Source organism: Epinephelus fuscoguttatus, linkage group LG7, assembly GCF_011397635.1.
Source record: "Epinephelus fuscoguttatus linkage group LG7, E.fuscoguttatus.final_Chr_v1".
Taxonomy (NCBI): domain Eukaryota; kingdom Metazoa; phylum Chordata; class Actinopteri; order Perciformes; family Serranidae; genus Epinephelus; species Epinephelus fuscoguttatus.
The window spans coordinates 2,725,556-2,751,798 of record NC_064758.1 but is presented as its reverse complement, the minus strand read 5'-3'; the positions used below and the strand labels follow the sequence as shown (position 1 = coordinate 2,751,798).

General features: G+C 41.5%; 2 protein-coding genes across 7 annotated transcripts in view; one reads left to right on the top strand and one right to left on the bottom strand.

Moving 5' to 3' along the window:
- Positions 1–26,243, bottom strand: part of vps13d (vacuolar protein sorting 13 homolog D) — a 396,056-nt gene that overhangs the window by 87,345 nt on the left and 282,468 nt on the right. For all 6 annotated transcript variants that reach the window (XM_049581624.1, XM_049581623.1, XM_049581627.1 and 3 more), the window contains exons 34-39: positions 18,554–18,740; positions 18,235–18,309; positions 17,917–18,117; positions 9,066–9,155; positions 8,793–8,933; positions 8,549–8,674 (exon numbers count right to left, since the gene is read on the bottom strand). In XM_049581624.1, the coding sequence (XP_049437581.1) occupies positions 8,549–8,674; positions 8,793–8,933; positions 9,066–9,155; positions 17,917–18,117; positions 18,235–18,309; positions 18,554–18,740 (820 nt within the window). The remainder of the gene's footprint in view (positions 1–8,548; positions 8,675–8,792; positions 8,934–9,065; positions 9,156–17,916; positions 18,118–18,234; positions 18,310–18,553; positions 18,741–26,243) is intronic.
- LOC125892003 (immunoglobulin superfamily member 21-like) overlaps positions 1–26,243 on the top strand; it is a 437,371-nt gene that overhangs the window by 242,037 nt on the left and 169,091 nt on the right. The window lies entirely within an intron of this gene.

The window sequence follows — 26,243 nt, the reverse complement described above, 5'->3', positions numbered from 1 at the left end:
GTTAATTAATATTCTGTGTTCTACACATCCAAAAGGTCACACACAGTTCAGGTTCATACAGTGAAATTGTTTGGAGTAAAGCAGCGTCCTCCTGAATAATCCTGAGCTCTATCAGAGCTGTCTAAATAAATACGTCAGAAGCTAAAAGTTTAATTTCATGTTTCATAATACGGATGGTTGGTTTAAATATTATAGTACAAATGTCCTTTATGAAATTAAGACTGTGTAACAAGTTAGTATACTGTACAGGTCCGGCAGAAAATATAACAGTACTGCTAATTCTCAAACAGCTTCAGTTGGACGCTGCATCTCAACTGCTCACATGTGCCACCTGCTGGTTGTTGTTGCACACTGCAGCTACTCCTTTATCAATTATTTCACCCCCTTCGCTGTGGCTGCGGCATTGAAATGAGTAACATCTGTATGTGAAACAGTTAACAAAGGACGACACAGGCTATTTCCACATATGTAATTAATTAGGCTATTAATTGTGTAATCTTTTCTCGTAATTACGAGATAAGGTGTCTAATTTTTTCTCTGTGACATTGAAAAATCAAAATCAAATTTTTATGGTGGCCCATTTGTCAATTTGCTAATTTTTTTTGTGAGCATAAAATCAAAAATAAGAAAAACAAACCGTTTTTTGTATTTTTGAATTTGATTATTAAACGAAAAATGAAAAAACAAACCGTTTTTTCGTTTTTTGATTTTAAATTGAAAATGGAATGAACAAATGACACACGGACCCAGCAGCAGCAGCAGGTCCACTGGCCATCAGAGTGGAGGAGGGAGAAGCGCAACCTGAACCACCCAGCACTGCGGCCAAAGTTGTCAATCCACTATGTGCTCTGCTCCAGCCAGGAAAAGTAAACATGCTGGTTTTTCTGGCGAAAATCCTTGAAAAGTTTTCAAGCATAGCATGCTGCTATAGTTATCATTATACTTTGTTTTTATTTCATTTTCAATGAGAAGTAGCCTGTTCTGACAGACAGAAAAATTCGGACTTGGAGAGGGTGAACTTTTCAAACTATAGGCTCTAAAAATAAACCAACGAACAGTATTTCCCGTTGCGTTCTCAGGATAGGATTATATATGTCCATTTTCAGTCATGCCTTGTTATTTATCGTTCTGTTTTTCCTATTTGAAGAGCCCTAGTACTGGCTGCTGTAGAGCTATGCTTTTAATTTGATTTATGTTAATAGGTTCTAAAAATAAACCCACAGACAGTAGCCTACCCGTTGCGGTCTCAGGATGCGCTGTATAGCACACATTATCGTTACTACCTTTATTATTTAGTGTTACTTTTTTATTATTTGATAAGCCTCCAAGTATTGGATGCTATAGGGTTGTGTTTTAATTTAATTGATTTGTGTCGATTACTGTACTGGAAGTGGACTGTAGCCCACAAACAATTTGTTGTTATTTCATTCTGTTTGGTTGACTGCTGCATTTGCACTTTTTTAAATATTTATTAATAAAAGTTAATGTTGTAGATGCTTTGTTGTTATTTTTCAGTAGTCTTAGGCCTATGTAATGTTTGTTGTTCTGTTTCTGAATGGTATAGGTGCAAGCCGACATTTTTGCAACTCCCCCTGAGCCCTTCAAGTGATTTTTAATTGCTCACGGTAATAACGTATACCCCGGGAAAATGTGGGGAAGGTTTAACGGTAACAAAATTTAGATACCGCCCAACTCTAGTCCAATCTTCCCCAAACTTAACAGGATTGATAACAGTCCCGCCAGGAACACATCTATATGTCAATATTTAGTAATGAGTACAGGATATTACATATTTTATTCTTTGGTGTAGACCTCCTACAAAGTTAACCAGATCCACCTCAAACTTAATCAAAAAAGCCGTAAGACCTTGATGATGATTAATTGTTGAAACTGTGAGTTTTCGTCAAACGGCATTGCCATTAAGGCGGGGCAAAGGCCAACATTTTGCCAAAACACAACAACTGACATTAACTTGAGTGTACTTCGTTCACTCTGCCTGAAACTTCACATGCTTCTTAATAGTCTAAGCCTGAACACATGATATGACTTCCATCAATGGGCGTGGCAAAATTGCGTGGCTGCGCCCTTTAAAGCGCAGCCCCCACGGCATTTTTCACCAACATGCTCGAAAATCGGTACACATATGTATCATGCCAAGATGCACAAAAAAGTCTTTGGACCAACTGCCTAAACCCAACAGGAAGGTGGCCATTTTGAATTATGTGGTCAGTTCTGGCGTTTCCTACGTGTTGTATTTTAGCAAACCAGTCCTAGAGATTTTATCCAATCGACTTCAAACCTTGGTCTGTTCCACCGGAAGACCTTAAAAATAAAAGTTATTACAAGCTTGAGTTTTTGTCAAACTGTGTGACCGTGGCAAGGCGTCAAACTTAGGTGTAAACCACAAAAGCGGAAGTAACTCCAGCATTGTCCGATCTTCCCCAAACTTCACAGGTTTGATGACAGTCCCACCCTGAATACCTCTATATGCCAATATTCTATGTTACACATAGCGCCACCCACTGGCAACAGGAAGTATGTCTTTTCAGACACCTATTTTTTTTATTTACCTGAAATTTAAATGCTGTGGTTGATATTTGATGTATAAAAACATGATGTATCATTAGTGCATTCTCCAGCTCCCGCTAGTGGAAAGAGGAAGTGGTACAAAATGTGAAACAAGTCATCCCAGCACTGTATCAAGGATATGCTAACTCACTTCTGCATATGGTGTCTGACAGAAATGTCCTGCCGCGTCAGCCAGCATCCTGCCAGCTCCCCCGCGTTGTGCCGAGGTGCGAGGGCCCGTTCACTGCTGCTTGTAACTTTAACAGTATATGACATTAAACTTACACCTCCCCTCTTACTGCCCCCTTTTTAGGAGTTTTAAAACATATTAAAATTCATTCAGATTCAGATTCAGATTCAGAATACTTTATTAATCCCCGGGGGGAAATTGTTTTTGTTCCAATGCTCCGTGCAAAGTAGAAATAGAAATACAGTATGAAAGGAAACAAGAGATAAAGATGAAGATATAAATAAGATACTAAAATAGCCAATGAAATAAATAAAATAAATATTAAAGTAGACATTAAAATAAAATAAAATAAAATAAAATAAAAAATAAAAATAAAATAAAATAAAATATTAAAGTAGACATTAACATAAAATAAAATATTAAAGTAGTCATTAGAATAAAATAGAATAAGATAAAATATTAAAGTAGACATTAACATAAAATAAAATATTAAAGTAGTCATTAGAATAAAATAGAATAAGATAAAATATTAAAGTAGACATTAACATAAAATAAAATATTAAAGTAGACAATAAAGTGAAATAAATAATAAAAATAGTAAAGTAGACAATCTGAAATATATACAATATACAATGAAAAGGTTGTAGCGTTATAAATGAAATAAGAATGAGTAATTATATTGTGTGTTTTGTTTTATAAATAGCCAAATGAGTCCGATAATCAAAGGGAGGAGTTGTATAGTTTAATGGCCACAGGTAAGAATGACTTCCTGTGGCGCTCAGTGGTGCATTTAGGAGCAATCACTCTCTGGCTGAAGGTGCTCCTCAGTTCGACCAGAGCGTTGTGGAGAGGGTGAGAGCCATGCTGAAGTATCGCCCGCACCTTTGACAGCATCCTCCTGTCTGACACTGCTGTCAAAGGGTCCAGCTGCACCCCACAACGTCACTGGCCTTTCTGATCAGCTTGTTGAGTCTGTTGGCATCGGCTACTCTCAGTCTGCTGCCCCAGCACACCACAGCAAACAGAATAGCACTGGCCACCACAGACTCATAAAACATCCTCAGCATAGTCCGGCAGATGTTAAAGGAGCCTCCTCAGAAAATAGAGGCGGCTCTGTCCCTTCTTGTAAAGGACTTCAGTGTTCTTAGTCCAGTCCAGATTATTGTCTATGAACACACCCAGGTACTTGTAGTGTTCTACAATGTCCACGTTATGCCCCAGGATGGAAACTGGGGTCACTGGTGTCCTCGTTCTCCTCAGATCCACCACCAGCTCTTTTGTCTTTGTTGTGTTGAGCTGCAGGTGGTTCAGCTCACACCATGAGACAAAGTTATTCACCACAGCCCTGTATTCAGCCTCCTCACCCTTGCTGATACATCCAACTATAGCAGAGTCATCAGAAAACTTCTGAAGATGACAAGACTCTGTCTGGTAGCTGAAGTCCGTGGTGTAAAGGGTGAAGAGGAAAGGAGAGAGGACAGCTTTTCATGCTCCTGATAGGTGTGTTACCTGCAGATAACTGACCAATATTTTTTTCTTTTTAAAAAAAAAACTTAGTTATGACCTTCCCCCTTTTTTTGATTATTCATTTAAGTCAGGATGCACCTGTCCCTTCCTTAGATATATCTCTCTGTAAGTAACACTTGTTACATTGGTAACATTAAGAACAATATCAACAGAATACATGAACCTGTACTTCGAGTAACCGCAGGCTCCCTCAGCTGTGCTCATGTCCCTGTTGGAAGGAATGGTAAATGAACCACTCAAAGCCATTCACACACATTCATACACTGGTGACCAAGGCTACCAAACAAAGGCACAAGGTGCCACCTGCTACTCACACACTGATAGACAGCTATCAGGAACAATTTGGGGTTCAGTATCTTGCTAAAGGATACTTGACATGTGGTCTGGAGAAGCTGGAGATCAAACCGCTGATCTTCCGATTGGTGGATGACCAGCTTTACCTCTGAGCCACAGTATAAAACTAGGGCCTTCCATGGAGTTCCTCCTTGCCCTCTAGTTATGTCCAACATTCCCCTATCATATGTCTCTACCACTTGGTTTATTTCTCAAGGTAAGTCTATGCATTAGGAGGTGGACTGTAGTCTGATTTCTAGTCTCTTTTTTATAAACAGGTCCTGGATTTGGCCCTTTTAGGTAATACAGAGACTAAAATAATCTATATCTTACTCTGTGAACATGTCCTGTTAAACATTTTTAATATGCTGTGCTCGTCAACTGCTATATTAGTGCTATGTTTTGATTTCTGTCCTAAAGTTATTTTGAAATGGTACCATATCCATAACCTAACCTCCTTTGACTCACATAAGTCATCTTTATCTATCAAACTCCCCAAGTCTTCCCTTTATATGCTGCATTAACTCGTCCTGTGCATCTGAGCCTTCGGACGCATTCCCTGCAGCCTGTCCTCCAGTGTGCACTCCTCCCCCGACCTGTCAACACGGACAACCCTCTTTTTCTCATCTGTATTCCTTCGATGCATTGTTGTAAAGCCTTTATCCATCAGCCCAATGGATTCTGGTCCTCGTAAAAGGCATCTGGAATCTGATGCCTTTTTCTTTCAGGGATTTCAGCATAAGTTTTTCTCTTCTGCGCCACCTCGGTTGCATAATCATGGTCACAGAACAGCTTTGCCGTCTAGTTTAAACTGTTTCTGCCAGGCCTTCTTTAATATCATCTCCTTGGTGTCGAACTGGAGGAAATTCACAACAATGGATCTCAGTGTCTCCCCAGGTTTGGGCTTCTTAGCTGCCACTTTAAATGCCTGATGAATTTGCAGGTTGGTCCTCTCTGGTAGCAATAGCTCCCTTTGGAGCAAATCCTCGATAAATCGGCGGACAAGACCCTCCCTCCTCCGCATCCTCTGGAATCCTGAATATCGTTATGTTATTTCCTCTTGACCTCCCCTTCAGTTCAGTGAAATTTTCCTGTAGTTTTCTCTGCTCCCCGAGTGTTATTCGCAAGGCTTTGTTAGCTTTCATGCTCCAAGTCTCCAGCTCATCTATGCATGTTTGAGCTTTGCTGATACTTTTCTTCTGGTGGTTTAGTTCAGCAATGTTGGCCTTCAGCTTATTATTCATGTCATCCTTGAATGTGTTGAATTCCTGTTTAAAGTTTGTGTTAAATTAGTCTTTGAGTGCCGTGAGGTCGTATTTCATATCTTGTTTGAGCTCACGTATTTCCTTGGTTATGTCACTCAATCCTTTGCTCAGTGTTAGCATCTCAGGTTGGCCTGCTACTCCACTGCCATTGTCCTCTCAATCGGAGTTTGCTACCGTATATTGTTTGTCTTGTCTTTTATCCTGTCTTGTTCTGGCATTTTTCCTTCCCAGTCTGTTACCCCCGCTCATCACTCATTTAGTGTTGTGTTGAATTTGTTTTGTTGTATTTTGGGGAGCCCTTTTGGTCTTTGACTGGTAGCTGCTCTCGCTCACGCTGTCATATTGCTTCGCTCTCCACCCAGAAGTCCTTGTTACCCTTTTTCCAACAGTAAATTATGTGCCTGAAGGAAAACTTTGTCAACATCTCTTTTATCTAATAAGTTAACATTTTTTGTCTGATCATTTCACCTCAATCATTTCATTTGCAGCAAAATGTATCTAGTGGACTGAAAAAGCAATTGATTTATTATTCAAGTAGGCTAACTAAAGTTTAACTTGTATTTGTGATATAAAGACTTTCTATGAAAAAAAAAAGATACTTGGCACTGTGTGACGATATGATATTGCCACACAAAAACACTGCAATAAAAGTGTAAAGCTACATGAGATTAAAATACTCATGTAAAATGAATGTTCTTCAAATTTGTACTTAGGTACAGTACCTGAGTAAATATACTTAGTTACATTTCACCACTGGTCAGGAGAGGGACACACAGTAACTGGAATTACAATAATTAGCATCAATGAACCAAGTATAGCTGTATTTCTTTAACCCGGAAATTTAGGGATGTTCAATACCGGATTTTTTGCAGATACCTGATGTGCCGGTTTGTAACTACTCATTTTGCCGATATCAATATATCAACTTTTTACCCACCTAATTTTAGTGATCATCAAGTCTCTTCTGTAGTGGAATTAACATATTATGCATGCAAACTGTTAACCTAATGGCCCACCAGCAGATGGATACATGAAATATAATACTTCACAATGTATGTAACATTCATTCATTGTGCAAAATAAGAAAAACCATGTTGGCCAATTCTGATGACATGCCGATATGATCGTGACTCCCTACTGAAATTCATTACTCCAATCATTATAATTACTCTAAAACATAGTAATAAGTTTGATTATATGATATTCATGCATTTTTAAAATGTACTTATTTTGCCTTGCCTTGGGCAACGATTTGTGGACTGTGAAAATGAGATGAGATTTTTTGAAAACTCTGAAAACATTGGTGAATCCCAGAAATCAATGGGCACTAACAAAATAAGAACAAAGCCTGGATACAAACAAAATTAAAGAACAAAATGGGTTATACAGTTTCTTGCATGAGGCCCATTGTGTGATATAGTCCACAGTCCACCTTCTCTCTCTCTCTCTCTCTCTCTCTCTCTCTGTCACTCACTGTCTCTCTCACACACACACACATATATACTTGTTAAGTTACGTGACTGCATATTGCACTATTGCGATGCCATTACAGTCACAGACAGACAGATAGATAGACAGACACCTGGCAAAACACTCAACACTACTTCTGCTACAATTTTACGCATTTTGCCATGATGACACACGCATGCACTCACACACGCACGTACGCACGCACGCACGCACGCACGCACGCACGCACGCACGCACACCTTGGAAAGCTCTGTGACACTAGTCTCTGTCCTCAGTTAATGTAATGCATAAAATGTGTGGTTTGCAGGTCCGGTGGTTGATTATAGCGTACCTTAAGCATCTCATGAATCTTCCTGTGTTATTTTATATCCACTATTGCTAGTTATTGAATATGACAGCTCCTTTGATGTTCTGCTCCTGCTGAGGGACCTCCACTTCAGAACTACTGAAATTGTTTTGTTTTTTAATGTTTTGGCTCTGGTGCCTCACCCTCTTCAGGCTCTGGTTTGGACATTCTTGATTTAATTTCCTCAACTTTTCTTCTATTTCAATTTTTGTGTGTGCACACGGTCCTGCAGTCTCATGCATTTTTGAAGGATTTGCAGGGCATTTAACTATGCTAATTAGGATCATCTTGCATGTGCTTGCAACTTATGAGGACAATGGGATTCATCACTACAAGAATGCAGGTGCAAAGTAAGAACATGTCATGAATCTGATGTAGACTTTTTGTAGGATCTTTCTTAAGAAAAAAACTAAGGAAAATAAAGATATTGGTGAATGAGGCCCAATGCTGGTTTGGCTCTGCACAAGAGATTTCTTGATAAGAAGAAAATATGGAATATCACCAGCCCTGTCTTTTTCTTTTAGTGTCCTTTAAGCTAGATACACAAATAACTGACCAAAGATACTTTCTTTAATGTGTATTTAACTGTGTAAATTACCAAGATCAATAGCTTATAAAGATGAAATCTACTAGGATAAAGATCAAACATAGGAGGCTGTATAAGCTTAAAACAGTCACCTGGCTATCATGTAATCTTTTCTCCAGTTTTTTAAAAAAAATAAACATTTGTTATCCAGGATATCTGAACATCCATTTAATCAATTCCTAACATATTTTTGACCCTGATGACCCTGAAGTTCCCCACTACCCAGTGATTTCTTTGTGGTAGGATTTGTTGCTGAAACTCACTCTGTCCTAAGCTGGGTGGGTCGACTGAGGAGCCCATCCAGGGGAGGGGCGGTGAAGACTGGGGGGTCTGTTCCTCCTCGTTACAGTAGTCAGCTATCCAGGAGCTTTTGGTGGTGCTGTATTGTTCTGGAAGGAGCAGATAGGTGGTACTGAATGATTTGACTAAACACTGTGTGAAATCAAAACACTGTTCAACCAGCCGTGCAGAATATGTCGAGTGAAGCATGTTCCTGCCTTTACTTACCCAGCAGGACAGAAGTGATGTTGACGTCCAGTCTCTGCTTGGCTCGAATCCCCATCTTGAAACGTGGAGGGTGGAGACGGCCGGCGGCCTGCTGCTGCCAGGACAGGGTGCAAGGCCAGGGCTCAATGAAGGGCTCCCAGCCTGGCATACACACACACACACACGCACAAATGTAAGTTACTATCTCAATGTGATCCATATCAGTGAATCCCCCAAGAAATCAGCTGTCACTGGACCTATCATGAAAATACGAAAGAAATATTCTGATGTTACCTGACAGCTCTCTGTTGTAATAGTCTCCAGACAGAGTGAAACTGGCGTTGCCCTCTTGTGTAGAACCAATGCGCTGCAGCACATAAAACCCTGCAAAAACAGTCAGCAGCTCACAATCAAGATGAGATACAATATGCACATCCTCAACTTCTTGAATTTGCTATTGTTTATCTGTCAAATGATTTGATTAATTTTTTTGTGAAGGACTGTTTATTGTGTATGTAGTGTGGTGACTGACTCTTAGCTAGTTCTTAAATAATAAGATTTACACTTGTTAATGTTTGATTAGTGGTTAGCACTCTCGCCTCACAGCAAGAGAGTTGCCGGTTCGATCCCGGGCGTGGGAGCCCTTCTGTGCGGAGTTTGCATGTTCTCCCCGTGTCAGCGTGGGTTCTCTCCGGGCACTCCGGCTTCCTCCCACAGTCCAAAGACATGCAGATTGGGGACTAGGTTAACTGATAACTCTAAATTGTCCATAGGTGTGAATGTGAGCGTGAATGGTTGTTTGTCTCTATGTGTCAGCCCTGCGATAGTCTGGCGACCTGTCCAGGGTGTACCCTGCCTCTCGCCCGATGTCAGCTGGGATAGCCTCCCCGCGACCCTCAAGAGGATGAAGCGGTTAGAAGATGAATGAATGAATGTTTGATTAGGGCTGTGCGGTATACCGGTTCGTACCAAAAACCGGTATTTATTTTCATTATGATTTTTATTTTTCATATACCGCGATACTGGTGTATAGCCCAAACAATGTCCGGAATGTGCGTGGCAGGAAAGTGTTTCAGCGGGGACCTATTTCACCGCTGCACACCACAGGCGTGCTAGAGCCGGCGGGAGTGAGAGCATAGAGAAAAGTTTAGAGGCGAGAATGGCTGCCGGACAGAGTCCTGAAAGCGAAGCAACTGTACACAATGACCCAGAAGATCTCATACCAAAAAGAGGAGTGTCTCTCCTATAAGCAACTAGCAGCGGCGCACCGCCGTTTACCATTCTCCTCTGCTCTCTGTATTGTGCACGGTGGAGTTTCGCCCGCGCGTGCATGCACACACACACACAAACACACACACACACAAATACAGGTGAGCTCACTAGAGTAGAGGCTGACATTTTTTCGGGAATCCCACAGGTCACGTGATTCCCGTGGAATTCCCACTGGATGGGAATCAGTTTCGCTATTCGTCACGTGATTAGGACGGGATGGGAAAAAAGTCAACGGGAGCGGGCGGGACTGAGGAATCATAATTAGGCTTGTCGCAATATGCTTTAAGTCGGTTAATTGCACGGTAAATTAAAAGGGAATAATTGCCACATTCGTGCGTGTTTGCTTTCCTCTTCTCTCCTCCAAAGAGACTGGATGGCAAGAGCGTTCGCTGCCGTGCATCATCTGGCAGCCAGGTGAGTTGGTTCATTAGCGTAATGAATGGAGGGAAAGCTCTTGTCATCGAGGGTCTTTGTCCCTGTGGGGGAGGCGGGGCTATGGGCTACATACACACACACACAGACACACACACTGCGATCTTCGTGATGGGAAGATGAAGCAGAGAAAAAAACAGAGTTGAGCATAAGAGAAAGACATGAAACTTGTTCCTAAACCAAATGCCACGGCCCCTGTGTGGGAATGTTTTGGATTTAAACCAAATGACAGAGGGGAGGCCAGTAATTTGGACAAGCCGGTGTGCTGGGTTTGTTCTAAAACCATCTCAACAAAAAGAGCAAATACGACCAACTTAACTGCACACTGATGCTTCAGTATTAATAATCTAATGATGTCATATATAATAATATCAGTCAGAGGAACCAAACACTACTTTTACTGCAATACTTTAACTACGTTTTTCTCTCTCAGTACTGGTACTTATGACGTGTTGTCTGACCACATCAGGGACGGGATTTTTTTTTTTTTTTTTTCGTTTTCATGGGATTGGGACAGGATGGGATTATTTTTGTGGGAGTGGGATGGGACAGGACTAACAATTATAACCAAGCATGGTGTAACCAGGGGATTCACTCCACTAATATTCCGGTTCGACAACAACGTACAGATTGTTTTCTTAAGATTTTTTTTGGCAATGTGCTTTTATTTGATAGTAAGAGCAGAGATTCAGACAGGAAATGAGGGGGGACATGGAGAAGGGTATGACAATGATGGGAAGAAATCAAACTGCAGTTACATGCTATGTGCAGAAATCAAGCAGACGTTACAAAATTAAATTCAGGGACTATCAATTAGTTTTTTAAGATTTTTTCAACTGCTAGGACTTCATAGATAGACTAGATAGACATAGACTAAATTATTTTCAATTTTATTAAATAAATATAAATGATGAGCTGGCTCATTAATCAATCAATCAATCAATCAATTTTATTTATAAAGTCCAATATCACAAATCACAATTTGGCTCACAGGGCTTTACAGCATACGACATCCCTCTGTCCTTATGACCCTCACAGCGGACAAGGAAAAACTCCCCCAAAAACCCCTTTAACAGGGAAAAAAAATCGATAGAAACCTCAGGAAGAGCAACTGAGGAGGGATCCCTCTTCCAGGACGGACAGACGTGCAATAGATGTCGTACAGAACAGATCAGCATAATAAATTAACAGTAATCCAACTGACAGATAAGTCATGTTAAGTATAGCCATGCCAACATAGGCCTACTGGTTTTGACAGTGTTTTAAGCATAAAGACAAGTAAAAACTAGAATTACCAACCCACGGTTGTATGCCTCCACAGACCAGTCAAGTTTCCCTTACAGTTTACATCCATGTCTGTGAAAACATGGATGCTTCACACACATTGTCCCCCTGACAGCACTGATGATCTATAGAATCAGTACAATCTCAAGGTGTTAGTCACTAATTCAGTATCTGACCAAATGTCTCCCCTTCTGTTCCAGAGATATGACGTTGAATAATGGACAGAGAAGTGTTTGTGCAGAACATTATGATGTCAGAGTGAAGATGACCTTTGACCTTTTGGATACAAAATGTCATCATTTATCCTATAAGACATTTGTGTGAGGTTTTGTTATAATTAGCATATGAATTCTTGAGTTATGGCCTAAATATTTAATTATTTTAAAGTCACACTGACTTTGACCTTCCACTAGGCCAAATTTTGCTGGGCGATTAATTGCGTCAGAAATTATTGCAATAAGTGATAATATTGTGCTTCTAAGACCATTTTTATTATTGTTGTAATTTTGCTGTTTTTAGACCATTTTTTAAACTAACATAATGATAATAAAGGCATACTGATGCAAATACACCCTTTTAAAGAGAAATACACATTTATTTAACAAGAATATTTAGGAATGCAAAAAAGAAAATTTAAATATCAGAAATAACACGTAAAAATATCGGAATAATTAAATAAATAAAAAAATAGACTCTCAGTCTCTCACTCTCAGATGTGCAGTTAAGTTGGTCATATTCGCTCTTTTTGTTTTAGAACAAACCTGGCATACCGGCTCGTCAAGTTACTGGGCTCCCCTCTGTAACTTCTCTCTTACGCTGAACTCTGTTTTTTTCTCTGTCTCGTCTCACCCTCACGAAGATCGCACTGTGTGGCCCCAGCCCATAGCCCCGCCTCCACCACATGGACAAAGACACTCGATGACAAGAGCTTTCCCTCCGTTCATTACGCTAATGAACCAACTCACCTGGCTGCTAGACGATGCATGGCAGTGAATGCTCTTGTCGTCCAGTCTCTTTGGTGGAGAGAGACGAGGAAAACAAACAAACATGAATATTTTCGTGGCTGGAAAAGTTCCCGTCTCCCTTTATGGCCTATTTCCACCAGGTGTGTGTTGGTTGCGTGCTGATAGGATTCAATTCTAGTCAATGTGTGTGTTTACACCGGCTGCGGCTGTGCTGCGTTCTGGCTCCGTCTCAGCTCGGCACTCCGGAGCCCTGTTACACCCAGTTTTTTTTTTTACAGTTTTGTGTTGCTGTGTGTGGTATTTATTCAGTTTTGGGAAATCACGATGTCTAGAAAGCATCAGTGGCTGCAGCTGACAGGGACAGTTAAGACGTCATCTGTTAAAAGCCTCCCGTTGTTGGATACGACATGAAACTACTCCAGTTAGCTCAATCATATTGTAACTCAGACATCCGCAGGAAAAAAAAAAAATTTTTTCACGTTGACGAGACGGCATTACTGGAGCGGTCATTATGGACGCGTTATGGACGCGGAGCTTGCTGTTTCTGTAGGTACACATTTCCTGGGGACACCTGCACGTCTCGGCCGCGCCCCCTCCATTGTGATTGGCTAAAGCGCAGCATCGTTCAGACTCAAAGCCCCGCCCTCCCCCCCTCTCTAGTTGTCTTTCACACAGGGCTGTCGACAGATTCTACAATGTAGATTGCAGAATCTGTCTTGAGAGATTACATTCTCATGAACAAGATATTTCAAAAACATCTTATGAGAATTTCTGTAAATTTGAGACATACGTCCACTTGGACTGATGAATGAACTGATTAGAATTTTGTGGTTGAAGGTAGGCCTGAAGTCGGTTAATTGCACGGTACATTTAACGCCGGATTTCCATTGGATGCGTGTTTGTTGCGGAACAGCAGTGCTGGTTATCCGCTGCGTGCTCCGCTGTCCGTCAATACCCACCGGCTGCGTTTGCTGTGCAGAGCGGTGCAGCTCCACCGGAAGACATCTCGGTGCACTGCCATGATTAATATCTCCTCGTCCATGGTGTCAACGGGGTGAAATGATGTCTGAAAACCTCTGACCTGTTGACTAAGGCCTGCCTCTGCCCATTATGTAGTTTTCAAGGTATAGTGCAGGAAAACATGATCTGCCACTGACACTGTGTATTTTATTTTGAAAATTAACCGGATGTTTTCTTTTGTTTCTGTGCACGACTTCCTGCCCTGCACGATCTGCTCTGTGCCAAATTGTTGCGTTGTGCTCCGGTGTCCGGCAAAAATAGAAGTCCTGCCTATCTGTTGCGGAGGGCTTGTTACACCCGCAAACGTAATAACAGCCCACAAACGTAATAAACCACAAACGTAATACAAATCTGCAGCTTTAAATGTAATAATCCCGCAAATGTAATAAATTTCCCACAAACATAATAGCAGCTGCCTACTACAAACGTAACACACAATTTCCTGCAAATATAATAACTATTACATTTGCAGGAAATTATTACATATGTGGGAAGGTGAAAATCTAAGCTGTAATAACTTCCCACAAATGTAATATGAGACTGAATAATGATCTTTGTGGTTGTTGTTGTTTGTTTGTTTACTTATACACCTGCCAATAGTGATGCGTGTGTTGACAAGCAACCCGCAGGTCGGGTGGGGTGGGTCAGAAAGTGACAGAGCAGCGTTCTGAGTGAGTTAGAAATAACTTACAGAAACGCACACATATACACACACACACACACACACACACACACACACACACACACACACACGCACACTGGTCATTCCTTGTCAGTTCACAGAATTACTCTGTGGCAGCAAATATGTTGTTTAATTGGATTTATTTTATTTTCTTCTGCCTCTTGTTAATACGGATTTCTCTGCAGCATCTGGCCTACAGCAGGATGGGTTGGCTCTCATAGGGGGTCAGGTGCAGGTTGTAAGGTTTTAAAAACCATGGTTTACAATAACTTAATCCTCCTCCACTCAAAAATGTGTTTTCTTCTTGTTCCTTCAGATGAATGTTTGATCCTCACTGTACAGAATTATGTATGTGCAGAGCTTGACACTCGAAGGCTGTTTTCACATTTATCTGATGAAAATGCTCATATGATTTTAAAGGCATAGTTCGGGTTTTTGGACATGAAGTTGTGTGAAACGCTGACCATCTGTAGCTCTGATGTGATGGTGTCACTACTGTCAACGAGCCTCCTGCTCTGAGAAATGGCCCGTAGCTTGCCGGAGAAAAAGTAGTTCTGAAGATATAAGGGGGACACGTAACCAAAAGGTTTTAAGCTACAAAAAAGTATGCATGTGTTTTGTTAGACTATTTCAATAATTTTAAAACATCCCTGCATTACGTCAGACCTTGCTATCAATTGGGACTATTTTCTGGCCAGTATCACTCCGCCGTGCAGGCCCGCAAGACAGCGCGCCAACAGAAATCAATTAGACAGTTCATCACCACGCCGTGCAGGTGCGCAGGATATCAACAGCTAACGAAAACTTCATCGGCTGTTTCCAACAGAAAACGAGTAGGCTATTATTAGTCAGGAAAAAGATGTATTAGCCCTATATATACCTACTACTACAGCGTGAACACCGGCTGAGGCTCACGACACACCTTTGTCAGCTGCTGTAGGTAAATAGAGGAATACCAAAATGGTGCCAACTTGTGATTTCCCCAGCTGTGGGAATAAAAACATCGCCGGCTCCCAATTCCATCGGTTTCCTGTTACAGATGTAACCCGTATCTGCAAATGTAATAGTTATTACATTTGTGGAAAATTGTGTGTTACGTTTGTAGTAGGCAGCTGCTATTATGTTTGTAGGAAATTTATTACATTTGCGGGATTATTACATTCAAAGCTGCAGATTTGTATTACGTTTGTGGTTTATTACATTTGTGGGCTGTTATTACGTTTGCGGGTGTAACAAGCCCTCCGCAACAGATAGGCAGGACTTCTATTTTTGCCGGACGCCGGAGCACAACGCAACAATTTGGCACAGAGCAGATCATGCAGGGCAGGAAGTCGTGCACAGAAACAAAAGAAAACATCCGGTTAATTTTCAAAATAAAATACACAGTGTTTACGGCAGATCATGTTTTCCTGCACTACACCTTGAAAACTACATAATGGGCAGAGGCAGGCCTTACGTCAACAGGTCAGAGGTTTTCAGACATCATTTCACCCCGTTGACACCATGGACGAGGAGATATTAATCATGGCAGTGCACCGAGATGTCTTCCGGCGGAGCTGCACCGCTCTGCACAGAAAACGCAGCCGGTGGGTACTGACGGACAGCGGAGCACGCAGCGGATAACCAGCACTGCTGTTCTGCAACAAACACGCATCCAATGGAAATCTGGCGTTAAATGTACCGTGCAATTAACCGACTTCAGGCCTACCTTCAACCACAAAATTCTAATCAGTTCATTCATCAGTCCAAGTGGACGTATGTCTCAAATTTACAGAAATTCTCATAAGATGTTTTTGAAATATCTTGTTCATGAGAATGTAATCTCTCAAGACAGATTCTGCAATCTACATTGTAGAATCTGTCAGCAGCCCTGTGTGAAAGACGACTGGGGGGGGCGGGGGGGGGGCTTTGAGTCTGAACGATGCTGCGCTTTAGCCAATCACAATGGAGGGGGCGCGGCCGAGACGTGCAGGTGTCCCCAGGAAATGTGTACCTACAGAAACAGCAAGCTCCGCGTCCATAGCGCGTCCATAACGACCACTCCAGTAATGCCGTCTCGTCAACGTGAAATTTTTTTTTTTTTTCCTGCGGATGTCTGAGTTACAATATGATTGAGCTAACTGGAGTAGTTTCATGTCGTATCCAACAACGGGAGGCTTTTAACAGATGACGTCTTAACTGTCCCTGTCAGCTGCAGCCACTGATGCTTTCTAGACATCGTGATTTCCCAAAACTGAATAAATACCACACATAGCAACACAAAACTGCTTTGCTAGCTCAATCATGTTGTAACTAAGATATTCGCTGGAAAAAATATTTTATTCACGGACCGTTTATTGAGTTATTACCTTATTTTTATACAGTCTATGGTTATAGACAACGCTAACGGCTAACGTTAACAGCTAACGGTTAGCCCAGCTAATCTACGATAATCATATTAATTACGTGCACACAGAAATAGTAACGTTTGTTCAGTCATTGTGTTTATAGACTTAACAAACATCAGATTAGTCTACACGGTGATATAACGTTAGTGACGTGAAAAATGCTGGTTTTCTACCCGAAGTATTTGTAAACAACACAGCAATTCCCTGGGGGCACCGCCAGAAGTGAAGGGTGTGAGGCCCCTTCACTTCCGGTTAATCGAAAAACTCCGGGCTGTGCCTCCAGAGGTAAAGAAAGAATTTTTTTTTTTTTTTTTTTAACCGATGGATTTCCAGATTGATGAGAATGAGACAAATTCAAGGTCACACTGACCTTGACCTTTAGCCACATGAATCCAATTGGTTCATTGTTGAGTCAAAGTGAGCATTTATACAAAATTTGAAGAAATTTACTCAAGGCGTTCTTGAGATATTGCATTCACGAGAATAAGACAGACAAGGTCACAGTGGCCTTGACCTTTAACCTACGACCACCAAAGACTAATCAGTTCATCGCTGAGTCCAAGTGGACATTCGTGCCATATTTGAAGAAATTACCTTGAGGCATTCTTAAGATATCGCGTTCCACGAGGATGGGACAGACGTATGTACTGACTATGTACGGATAGATGGACAATCCAAAAACATGCCTCCACTCACAGCTAGTACTTGCACAGAGGCATAAATCAAATCATCAAAGTGAGAAAGAAAGAAAAAGCTGAGTGATTTCTCATTCTGAGCAATGTTCTCGAAATGTCTTGATGAACAGAACTTTGGTCAAAATAAAACATGTGGTTCATGGGTCCAAAAAAGGGGCTATTTTCAGGGTATTTAGTACTTGATTTTGCCTTAAAAATTCAAGCACTTCAAGCTTAAACACCTTGTGCAAACCCTGTATTCAAATGTGTATGAATACCAGAAGAATGGTTCTGAATTAAATTCTGAAAGCAATAAACACTGATGCAAGATAAAATGTGGCACTTGAGCTGTTTAATCCTTCTTCATAATGACAATAAGCCTTTCCCAGTCTACACCATATGTTTGGAGCTTGTGTAAATGAGACTTACTGGAGAAGGTTAACTCAGCCAATGGTATGTCACAGTCCAAACAGTCATCGATGAAACAGATGCAGACACTCTCGGCCTTCACCTCCACCCCTGACAGAGGAGCTGAGTGGCTGCTGGAGCCAGAGTCAGCCCTGGCTCTGCCATGGCCTGCCATGTTCTCAGCGTTCTCCAGCAGCCATGTGGCAGCCTGGTCCAGCTGACCTAAGGGGTGCATTACGGTGTCTTATATGGGTTTTCATGAAATAATGGTGAAAAGACTTTGTAAGTTGTACTGTCAGGTTGCCAAGCGTGGAGAACAGTGTTAAAGGCCTAACACACCTTTACAGTGGATCAAAGCTCTTTTGCAGTCCTCTTTCCTGAAACCAAGGTCTTGTAAACGGGTCAGCTGGCCCTCTGTGGAGACAAAACACACATTCATAATCAGCTTTTCTGAGAACAGGAATAAGCACTGGAATAACAAGATGCCATCACTATGACAAAACTGTAGCCTTGCCAACATTTACATTTTGGACACTGATAGTAACTGCAACAAAAAAAAAAAAAAATAGATTTTAAACTTGTTTGGGATGGAAAGCTTCTGAAAACACATTTAGACCGTGAAGAGTAAAATCAACTCTATAGCCTGGTCTTCACATACCTATGAGGGCCTCAGTCCTCTGCCTAAAGCTGTCTTTGGCTGTAGCTGTGGCCCCAGTGCTGGCAACAGAGGTGGGATCAGAGTCAGAGGACAGTGGAGAGCTGGCAGTAGGAATGGACTTGGCAATAGCCAAGAAGAGTTGTATGTCGTTGTAGGACAGGCGGATGTCCAGAGCAGGAAACTGAATCTGCCAGAGAATCACATGCACATTTAAAGGGGTAATCCTTTTAAATGTTTTTATGTCAAAGTCACTTAAATACTAATGGTGAGTACTAGCCATCCTGTGAAAACAATTGTATGATTTCTGTGGTTTTGCTTTGTCAAGTCAGAGGAAAAGACTTTTACTATATGTTTATGAGAGAAAGCCTGTGTTACAAACTGGCGTGGAGTGTGTTGAGACCACTGGACTCAACAGATGATTTATTCATTTGTGCAGCTTTAGTCTGGACATGTGAGCATGTGTGTCCTGTAAGTTCAGCATCTTAAAATGGCTTCTGTTCTCTGTTCTTCTTATTTGCTCATCAGACAAAAGAAAAGCCAAATAAACTTGTTCTCCCATGGGCCCCTTCTTATTCACAGCTTTGTATCAAACTTGCCCATTTAAACATGATTGGCCACTGTGAGATGTGACATGTGACCCCCTGTAATGTCACCAAGCTAACAAAAGAAGAATGCTTCTGCTCTTCTTCCTCTCTTCTCCTGGAACCTCCAGAGAGGTGGGTTTTGGAGCAGCTGAAGCCCTTCACCAACTTTTACTCGCCTAAGCTCCCAGCAGGAGCTGCAACAGTAGCCCTCTGAACGTGGCCTGCTCAAGCAGACAGACTGAACTCTCCTAAATGTACAGTACAGGCCAAAAGTTTGGACACACCTTCTCATTCAATGCGTTTTCTTTATTTTCATGACTATTTACATTGTAGATTCTCACTGAAGGCATCAAAACTATGAATGAACACATGTGGAGTTATGTACTTAACAAAAAAAGGTGAAATAACTGAAAACATGTTTTATATTCTAGTTTCTTCAAAATAGCCACCCTTTGCTCTGATTACTGCTTTGCACACTCTTGGCATTCTCTCCATGAGCTTCAAGAGGTAGTCACCTGAAATGGTTTTCCAACAGTCTTGAAGGAGTTCCCAGAGGTGTTTAGCACTTGTTGGCCCCTTTGCCTTCACTCTGCGGTCCAGCTCACCCCAAACCATCTGGATTGGGTTCAGGTCCGGTGACTGTGGAGGCCAGGTCATCTGCCGCAGCACTCCATCACTCTCCTTCTTGCTCAAATAGCCCTTACACAGCCTGGAGGTGTGTTTGGGGTCATTGTCCTGTTGAAAAATAAATGATCGTCCAACTAAACGCAAACCGGATGGGATGGCATGTCGCTGCAGGATGCTGTGGTAGCCATGCTGGTTCAGTGTGCCTTGAATTTTGAATAAATCCCCAACAGTGTCACCAGCAAAACACCCCCACACCATCACACCTCCTCCTCCATGCTTCACAGTGGGAACCAGGCATGTGGAATCCATCCGTTCACCTTTTCTGCGCCTCACAAAGACACGGTTGGAACCAAAGATCTCAAATTTGGACTCATCAGACCAAAGCACAGATTTCCACTGGTCTAATGTCCATTCCTTGTGTTTCTTGGCCCAAACAAATCTCTTCTGCTTGTTGCCTCTCCTTAGCAGTGGTTTCCTAGCAGCTATTTGACCATGAAGGCCTGATTCGCGCAGTCTCCTCTTAACAGTTGTTCTAGAGATGGGTCTGCTGCTAGAACTCTGTGTGGCATTCATCTGCTCTCTGATCTGAGCTGCTGTTAACTTGCGATTTCTGAGGCTGGTGACTCGGATGAACTTATCCTCAGAAGCAGAGGTGACTCTTGGTCTTCCTTTCCTGGGTCGGTCCTCATGTGTGCCAGTTTCGTTGTAGCGCTTGATGGTTTTTACGACTCCACTTGGGGACACATTTAAAGTTTTTGCAATTTTCCGGACTGACTGACCTTCATTTCTTAAAGTAATGATGGCCACTCGTTTTTCTTTAGTTAGCTGATTGGTTCTTGCCATAATATCAATTTTAACAGTTGTCCAATAGGGCTGTCGGCTGTGTATTAACCTGACTTCTGCACAACACAACTGATGGTCCCAACCCCATTGATAAAGCAAGAAATTCCACTAATTAACCCTGATAAGGCACACCTGTGAAGTGGAAACCATTTCAGGTGACTACCTCTTGAAGCTCATGGAGAGAATGCCAAGAGTGTGCAAAGCAGTAATCAGAGCAAAGGGTGGCTATTTTGAAGAAACTAGAATATAAAACATGTTTTCAGTTATTTCACCTTTTTTTGTTAAGTACATAACTCCACATGTGTTCATTCATAGTTTTGATGCCTTCAGTGAGAATCTACAATGTAAATAGTCATGAAAATAAAGAAAACGCATTGAATGAGAAGGTGTATCCAAACTTTTGGCCTGTACTGTAAGCTCCACTGGCTGCAAACGAAAGCGTCATGTCAGCGTAGCATCGCGGCGTATTCATTTGGGCTCCACTGACTGCGTACGGAAGCGACACGTAGAGAAGCCAGCGGGGTTGTTTACCGTTTGCCGAGCCGAGAGGCTTATCTACAAGTTTACTGTACTGTTTGTCATCTACTCACTTTTAAATGTCTGCCACGGACATTTACACAATGTCACGGATAAACATGGCTAAATGCATGGGGGAAAAAAAAAAAAAAAAAAGTCATCACATATCACCTCTGATAATGGTTTATTCATTTAAAAACACATTGTCACATTGTGCTCGTTTAGCACACTATAGCATTTAGTTTTTATCTGCTGGAGGGTTGTGTAGGGGAGCGTAGCGCGACAAAAATAGAAGAGCCGCCTAAAATAGAGAGTTGTCGCGCGGCAGACGGGGGTTGTCGCACCGCTCCCGTTGCCGGTGGAGCCGCTGTAATTGATTAACAGGGGGGCGAGCTGCTACAGGACTCGCGCTGCAGACGTGTCGCGCCGCTGACGTGCCCGGTGGACCCCGGCCGTAACTCTACAAGGACAAACAAATTCCTCTGAACCACTGAAACATAGCGCAGTAAAGATTGTGCTGGATTGCCATCTAACAAGCAGTACAACTTGGGCCCCCCCTCATGGCCCAATTGTTGAAAAAGCGCTAAAGTGCCCTCCTGGGAGCCAAAATGCTCGCTGAAGTGCCCTCCTGGGAGCCAAAATGCACGCTAAAGAGCTCTCTTGGGAGCCAAAACGCTTTCTTACACTAGACACTAGATAACTGTTCATGCCAAGATCAAATAAAAATATTAATTCTGGGAATGTACTGACATGATTTTCAACAAAAGTGTCTGGAATGGATGACATCAATGATTTGAATTGCATGTTTCTTTCAGATAAAACACATTTTTTGACTTGTGAATGAGTCAATGGAATTTCTTGCAATAATGAAAAAATACTGGCTATCATGTCCGTCTGGCACAAACCACATGTTTTGGACAGCTGTGAAGTGACAGAATGTCCCACCATCATGGTTCTTCATATATGGCAGAATATGTCAACTTCCAACTTGCTATGCTGAGATACATGTAAAAATGTAAGAATTTAGTAACACGGATTTGTCTTTTTTATTGATATAAAAATTAATATAAAATACAGGCACATAGAAGGACATGGAATGATGGCAAATCTGGATAGCCCACATTGTCCTGAAAAAAACAAGATAAAACATGTGTATGTAGCCTTTATAATGACTGTGATATGAGCTTAAAAGTAAAGGCAGGAAAAATACTCCAAAAAGGCCTAGGGCCCATAGTGTTAAACAGTGATATTAAAAGGAAGGTGAGAAATTAAATTCAGCCCCAAAACTATTTTATCTTCAGTGTATTTTTAAATCCACACTTGAATGTTGGGCATTATCAAGAAAATATGTAGTTTTCTTAAAAATCAACTGGAAGAGTAATGTCATGTGCTTGCATAAGATTTCTGCTCAGTCATTCGAACAAAACCATAATGTGCTTGTTTTCTTCACATAGAGGATAACTATGGCCAGCAAGCAAGGGCAAGAAATGTTGAGAACAAAAAGCATGACTATGAAAATCTCTGGAAACTTTTATGAGATAGGGGAGAGTGGGGTAGGCAGCCATAGAATTGGTTCTATGTATTTTGTATTATTTGTATTTTTAATATATTTTTATATTTTAAGTTTCAATTTGCACTCCATGCCCTGAAGTTGGGAATTTTAACCTACAATATTTGTATTTGTATCAATAAAGATCAACATTTTTCCCAATTTCTTAAGGTGTTCTTGTTTAATTTATATGATTTAATTAATCACAATTAAAGATAAGATACCAGTTTGATCATATACCACTAACTGCTTTTTTGAAAAATACACTATAATTCAATATTCTAAAAGCAAAATTGACTTTGATTATTATTAGTATCATCGGTTGACCCAAATAGAAGAGGAAGAAATGATTTTGCACTTGTCCTGTGCATTTGACCCTAACTATGTAAGAGCTGTGGTGCTATGGCACACCCTCTGCGCTGCCATCAGCACAAATTATGTCCCCATGCATGGGCTGATCTACCAGGGTGGCATGGGGTGGCAAATGACACCCTAAAAGAAAGCCATGCCACCCCTGCTGCCACCCCAGTTGGAAGCAACGAATTCAAAGAAAAGTTATGGCCAATTTGACATTTACGAGCGGGAATCTCCAATGTCCGAGTGCAGTGAATGCAGCACGAGATAACACCAGAGTGGCAAGAGACTGCTTTGTTTGGAAAACTGAGTGGAGCCAGAGGGGTAGCCTATTCCAGAAAGTGGATTTAGTGAAAACTGAGTATGTTAACCCTGAAATGAGGGAAACTCTGGGTTTTCAGTTCCAGAAAGAGAGGTAAATCAAACTCTGAGTCAATCACCATGGCAACTGAGTCTGTGAACCTAACCTGCTCACTGGTCAGGTTTTTCTCTGTCTCCTCCCTCTTACACGCTGTTTCATTTCCTCATTCATTCAGTCCGTGTCAAAGCTTGTATCAAAGCGCATTAATTAGCAGAGATTTACCGTCTGTCACAGTCTAAATCCTGCTGGATATCAGGACTGTCTTAAGTTACTGAATTTATGCACATCAACCATTTCTTTGGACATCAACTTTTGTCTTTACATTCAAATATTACACAGCGAGAATTCATCCTCAGCTCAGAAACAAACCTCTGTCCTTTTTATATTTATTATTGTTTATAACACTGTGCACAAGGATCAGACTGTCAGTCTGTTAGAGCAGCTCCCAAATGTTTTTGCACATAATGTGTAGGCCTAATTATTTAAATTTTAAAAATCGGTATGAAGCTTTAGACACGTAGTATCAATTACTAATGATCTCTATCACTGATGTCATTGGTCGCACTGATGGAACATAATTCCTATAGCCTAATACTGGGGATTACACAGTATGTTAATATTTCTGAGTGAGCATAATGAGCAAAATGGAGGTGCTGTCTTTTATTTACCTGTTGCCATGGTGAATCGTGGAGTCGGAGCTCCATTGATGATGGCTTTTTATTGTCGGCTTAACTCAGAGTGAACATACTCAGAGTTGACTGAACTAACTCAAATCGGCTGTTCTGGAACCGGTAACTCAGTGTTTTCCATCTCAGGGTAAATCAACTCAGAGTTCAGGGTTAGACTCAGAGTTTGTTGAACCTCCTTCAACACTAATTCCTAATATGAACTGTTTCACATGAAACCTCAAATGCAAGACATTAATTGCATGAGATTAAGTTTGTCTGTATGAGTTTGTAAATGGCAGCCCGTGCCCTTATGTAGTGTGAACATACTATTTCTCATCAAACTGTGATTAAATTCAGTATATATACAGTACAGGCCAAAAGTTTGGACACACCTTCTCATTCAATGCGTTTTCTTTATTTTCATGACTATTTACATTGTAGATTCTCACTGAAGGCATCAAAACTATGAATGAACACATGTGGAGTTATGTACTTAACAAAAAAAGGTGAAATAACTGAAAACATGTTTTATATTCTAGTTTCTTCAAAATAGCCACCCTTTGCTCTGATTACTGCTTTGCACACTCTTGGCATTCTCTCCATGAGCTTCAAGAGGTAGTCACCTGAAATGGTTTCCACTTCACAGGTGTGCCTTATCAGGGTTAATTAGTGGAATTTCTTGCTTTATCAATGGGGTTGGGACCATCAGTTGTGTTGTGCAGAAGTCAGGTTAATACACAGCCGACAGCCCTATTGGACAACTGTTAAAATTGATATTATGGCAAGAACCAATCAGCTAACTAAAGAAAAACGAGTGGCCATCATTACTTTAAGAAATGAAGGTCAGTCAGTCCGGAAAATTGCAAAAACTTTAAATGTGTCCCCAAGTGGAGTCGCAAAAACCATCAAGCGCTACAACTAAACTGGCACACATGAGGACCGACCCAGGAAAGGAAGACCAAGAGTCACCTCTGCTTCTGAGGATAAGTTCATCCGAGTCACCAGCCTCAGAAATCGCAAGTTAACAGCAGCTCAGATCAGAGAGCAGATAAATGCCACACAGAGTTCTAGCAGCAGACCCATCTCTAGAACAACTGTTAAGAGGAGACTGCGCGAATCAGGCCTTCATGGTCAAATAGCTGCTAGGAAACCACTGCTAAGGAGAGGCAACAAGCAGAAGAGATTTGTTTGGGCCAAGAAACACAAGGAATGGACATTAGACCAGTGGAAATCTGTGCTTTGGTCTGATGAGTCCAAATTTTAGATCTTTGGTTCCAACCGCCGTGTCTTTGTGAGACGCAGAAAAGGTGAACGGATGGATTCCACATGCCTGGTTCCCACTGTGAAGCATGGAGGAGGAGGTGTGATGGTGTGGGGGTGTTTTGCTGGTGACACTGTTGGGGATTTATTCAAAATTGAAGGCACACTGAACCAGCATGGCTACCACAGCATCCTGCAGCGACATGCCATCCCATCCGGTTTGCGTTTAGTTGGACGATCATTTATTTTTCAACAGGACAATGACCCCAAACACACCTCCAGGCTGTGTAAGGGCTATTTGAGCAAGAAGGAGAGTGATGGAGTGCTGCGGCAGATGACCTGGCCTCCACAGTCACCGGACCTGAACCCAATCCAGATGGTTTGGGGTGAGCTGGACCGCAGAGTGAAGACAAAGGGGCCAACAAGTGCAAAACACCTCTGGGAACTCCTTCAAGACTGTTGGAAAACCATTTCAGGTGACTACCTCTTGAAGCTCATGGAGAGAATGCCAAGAGTGTGCAAAGCAGTAATCAGAGCAAAGGGTGGCTATTTTGAAGAAACTAGAATATAAAACATGTTTTCAGTTATTTCACCTTTTTTTGTTAAGTACATAACTCCACATGTGTTCATTCATAGTTTTGATGCCTTCAGTGAGAATCTACAATGTAAATAGTCATGAAAATAAAGAAAACGCATTGAATGAGAAGGTGTGTCCAAACTTTTGGCCTGTACTATATGTCCCAATATATAGTGTGCCAAAAATACCAGGATGTTCTCCTATATCTGGTCGCATTTTGCAATCATGCAAGCCAGCATGTTTTTCTGGCTATTCTGACCCACAATCCTCTGCACACTGGAAGATACATCACATTGACTGAGAGGCAAACAGACGACAGCTTGACAGCTGATTGGCAGCTCTCAGAAACCC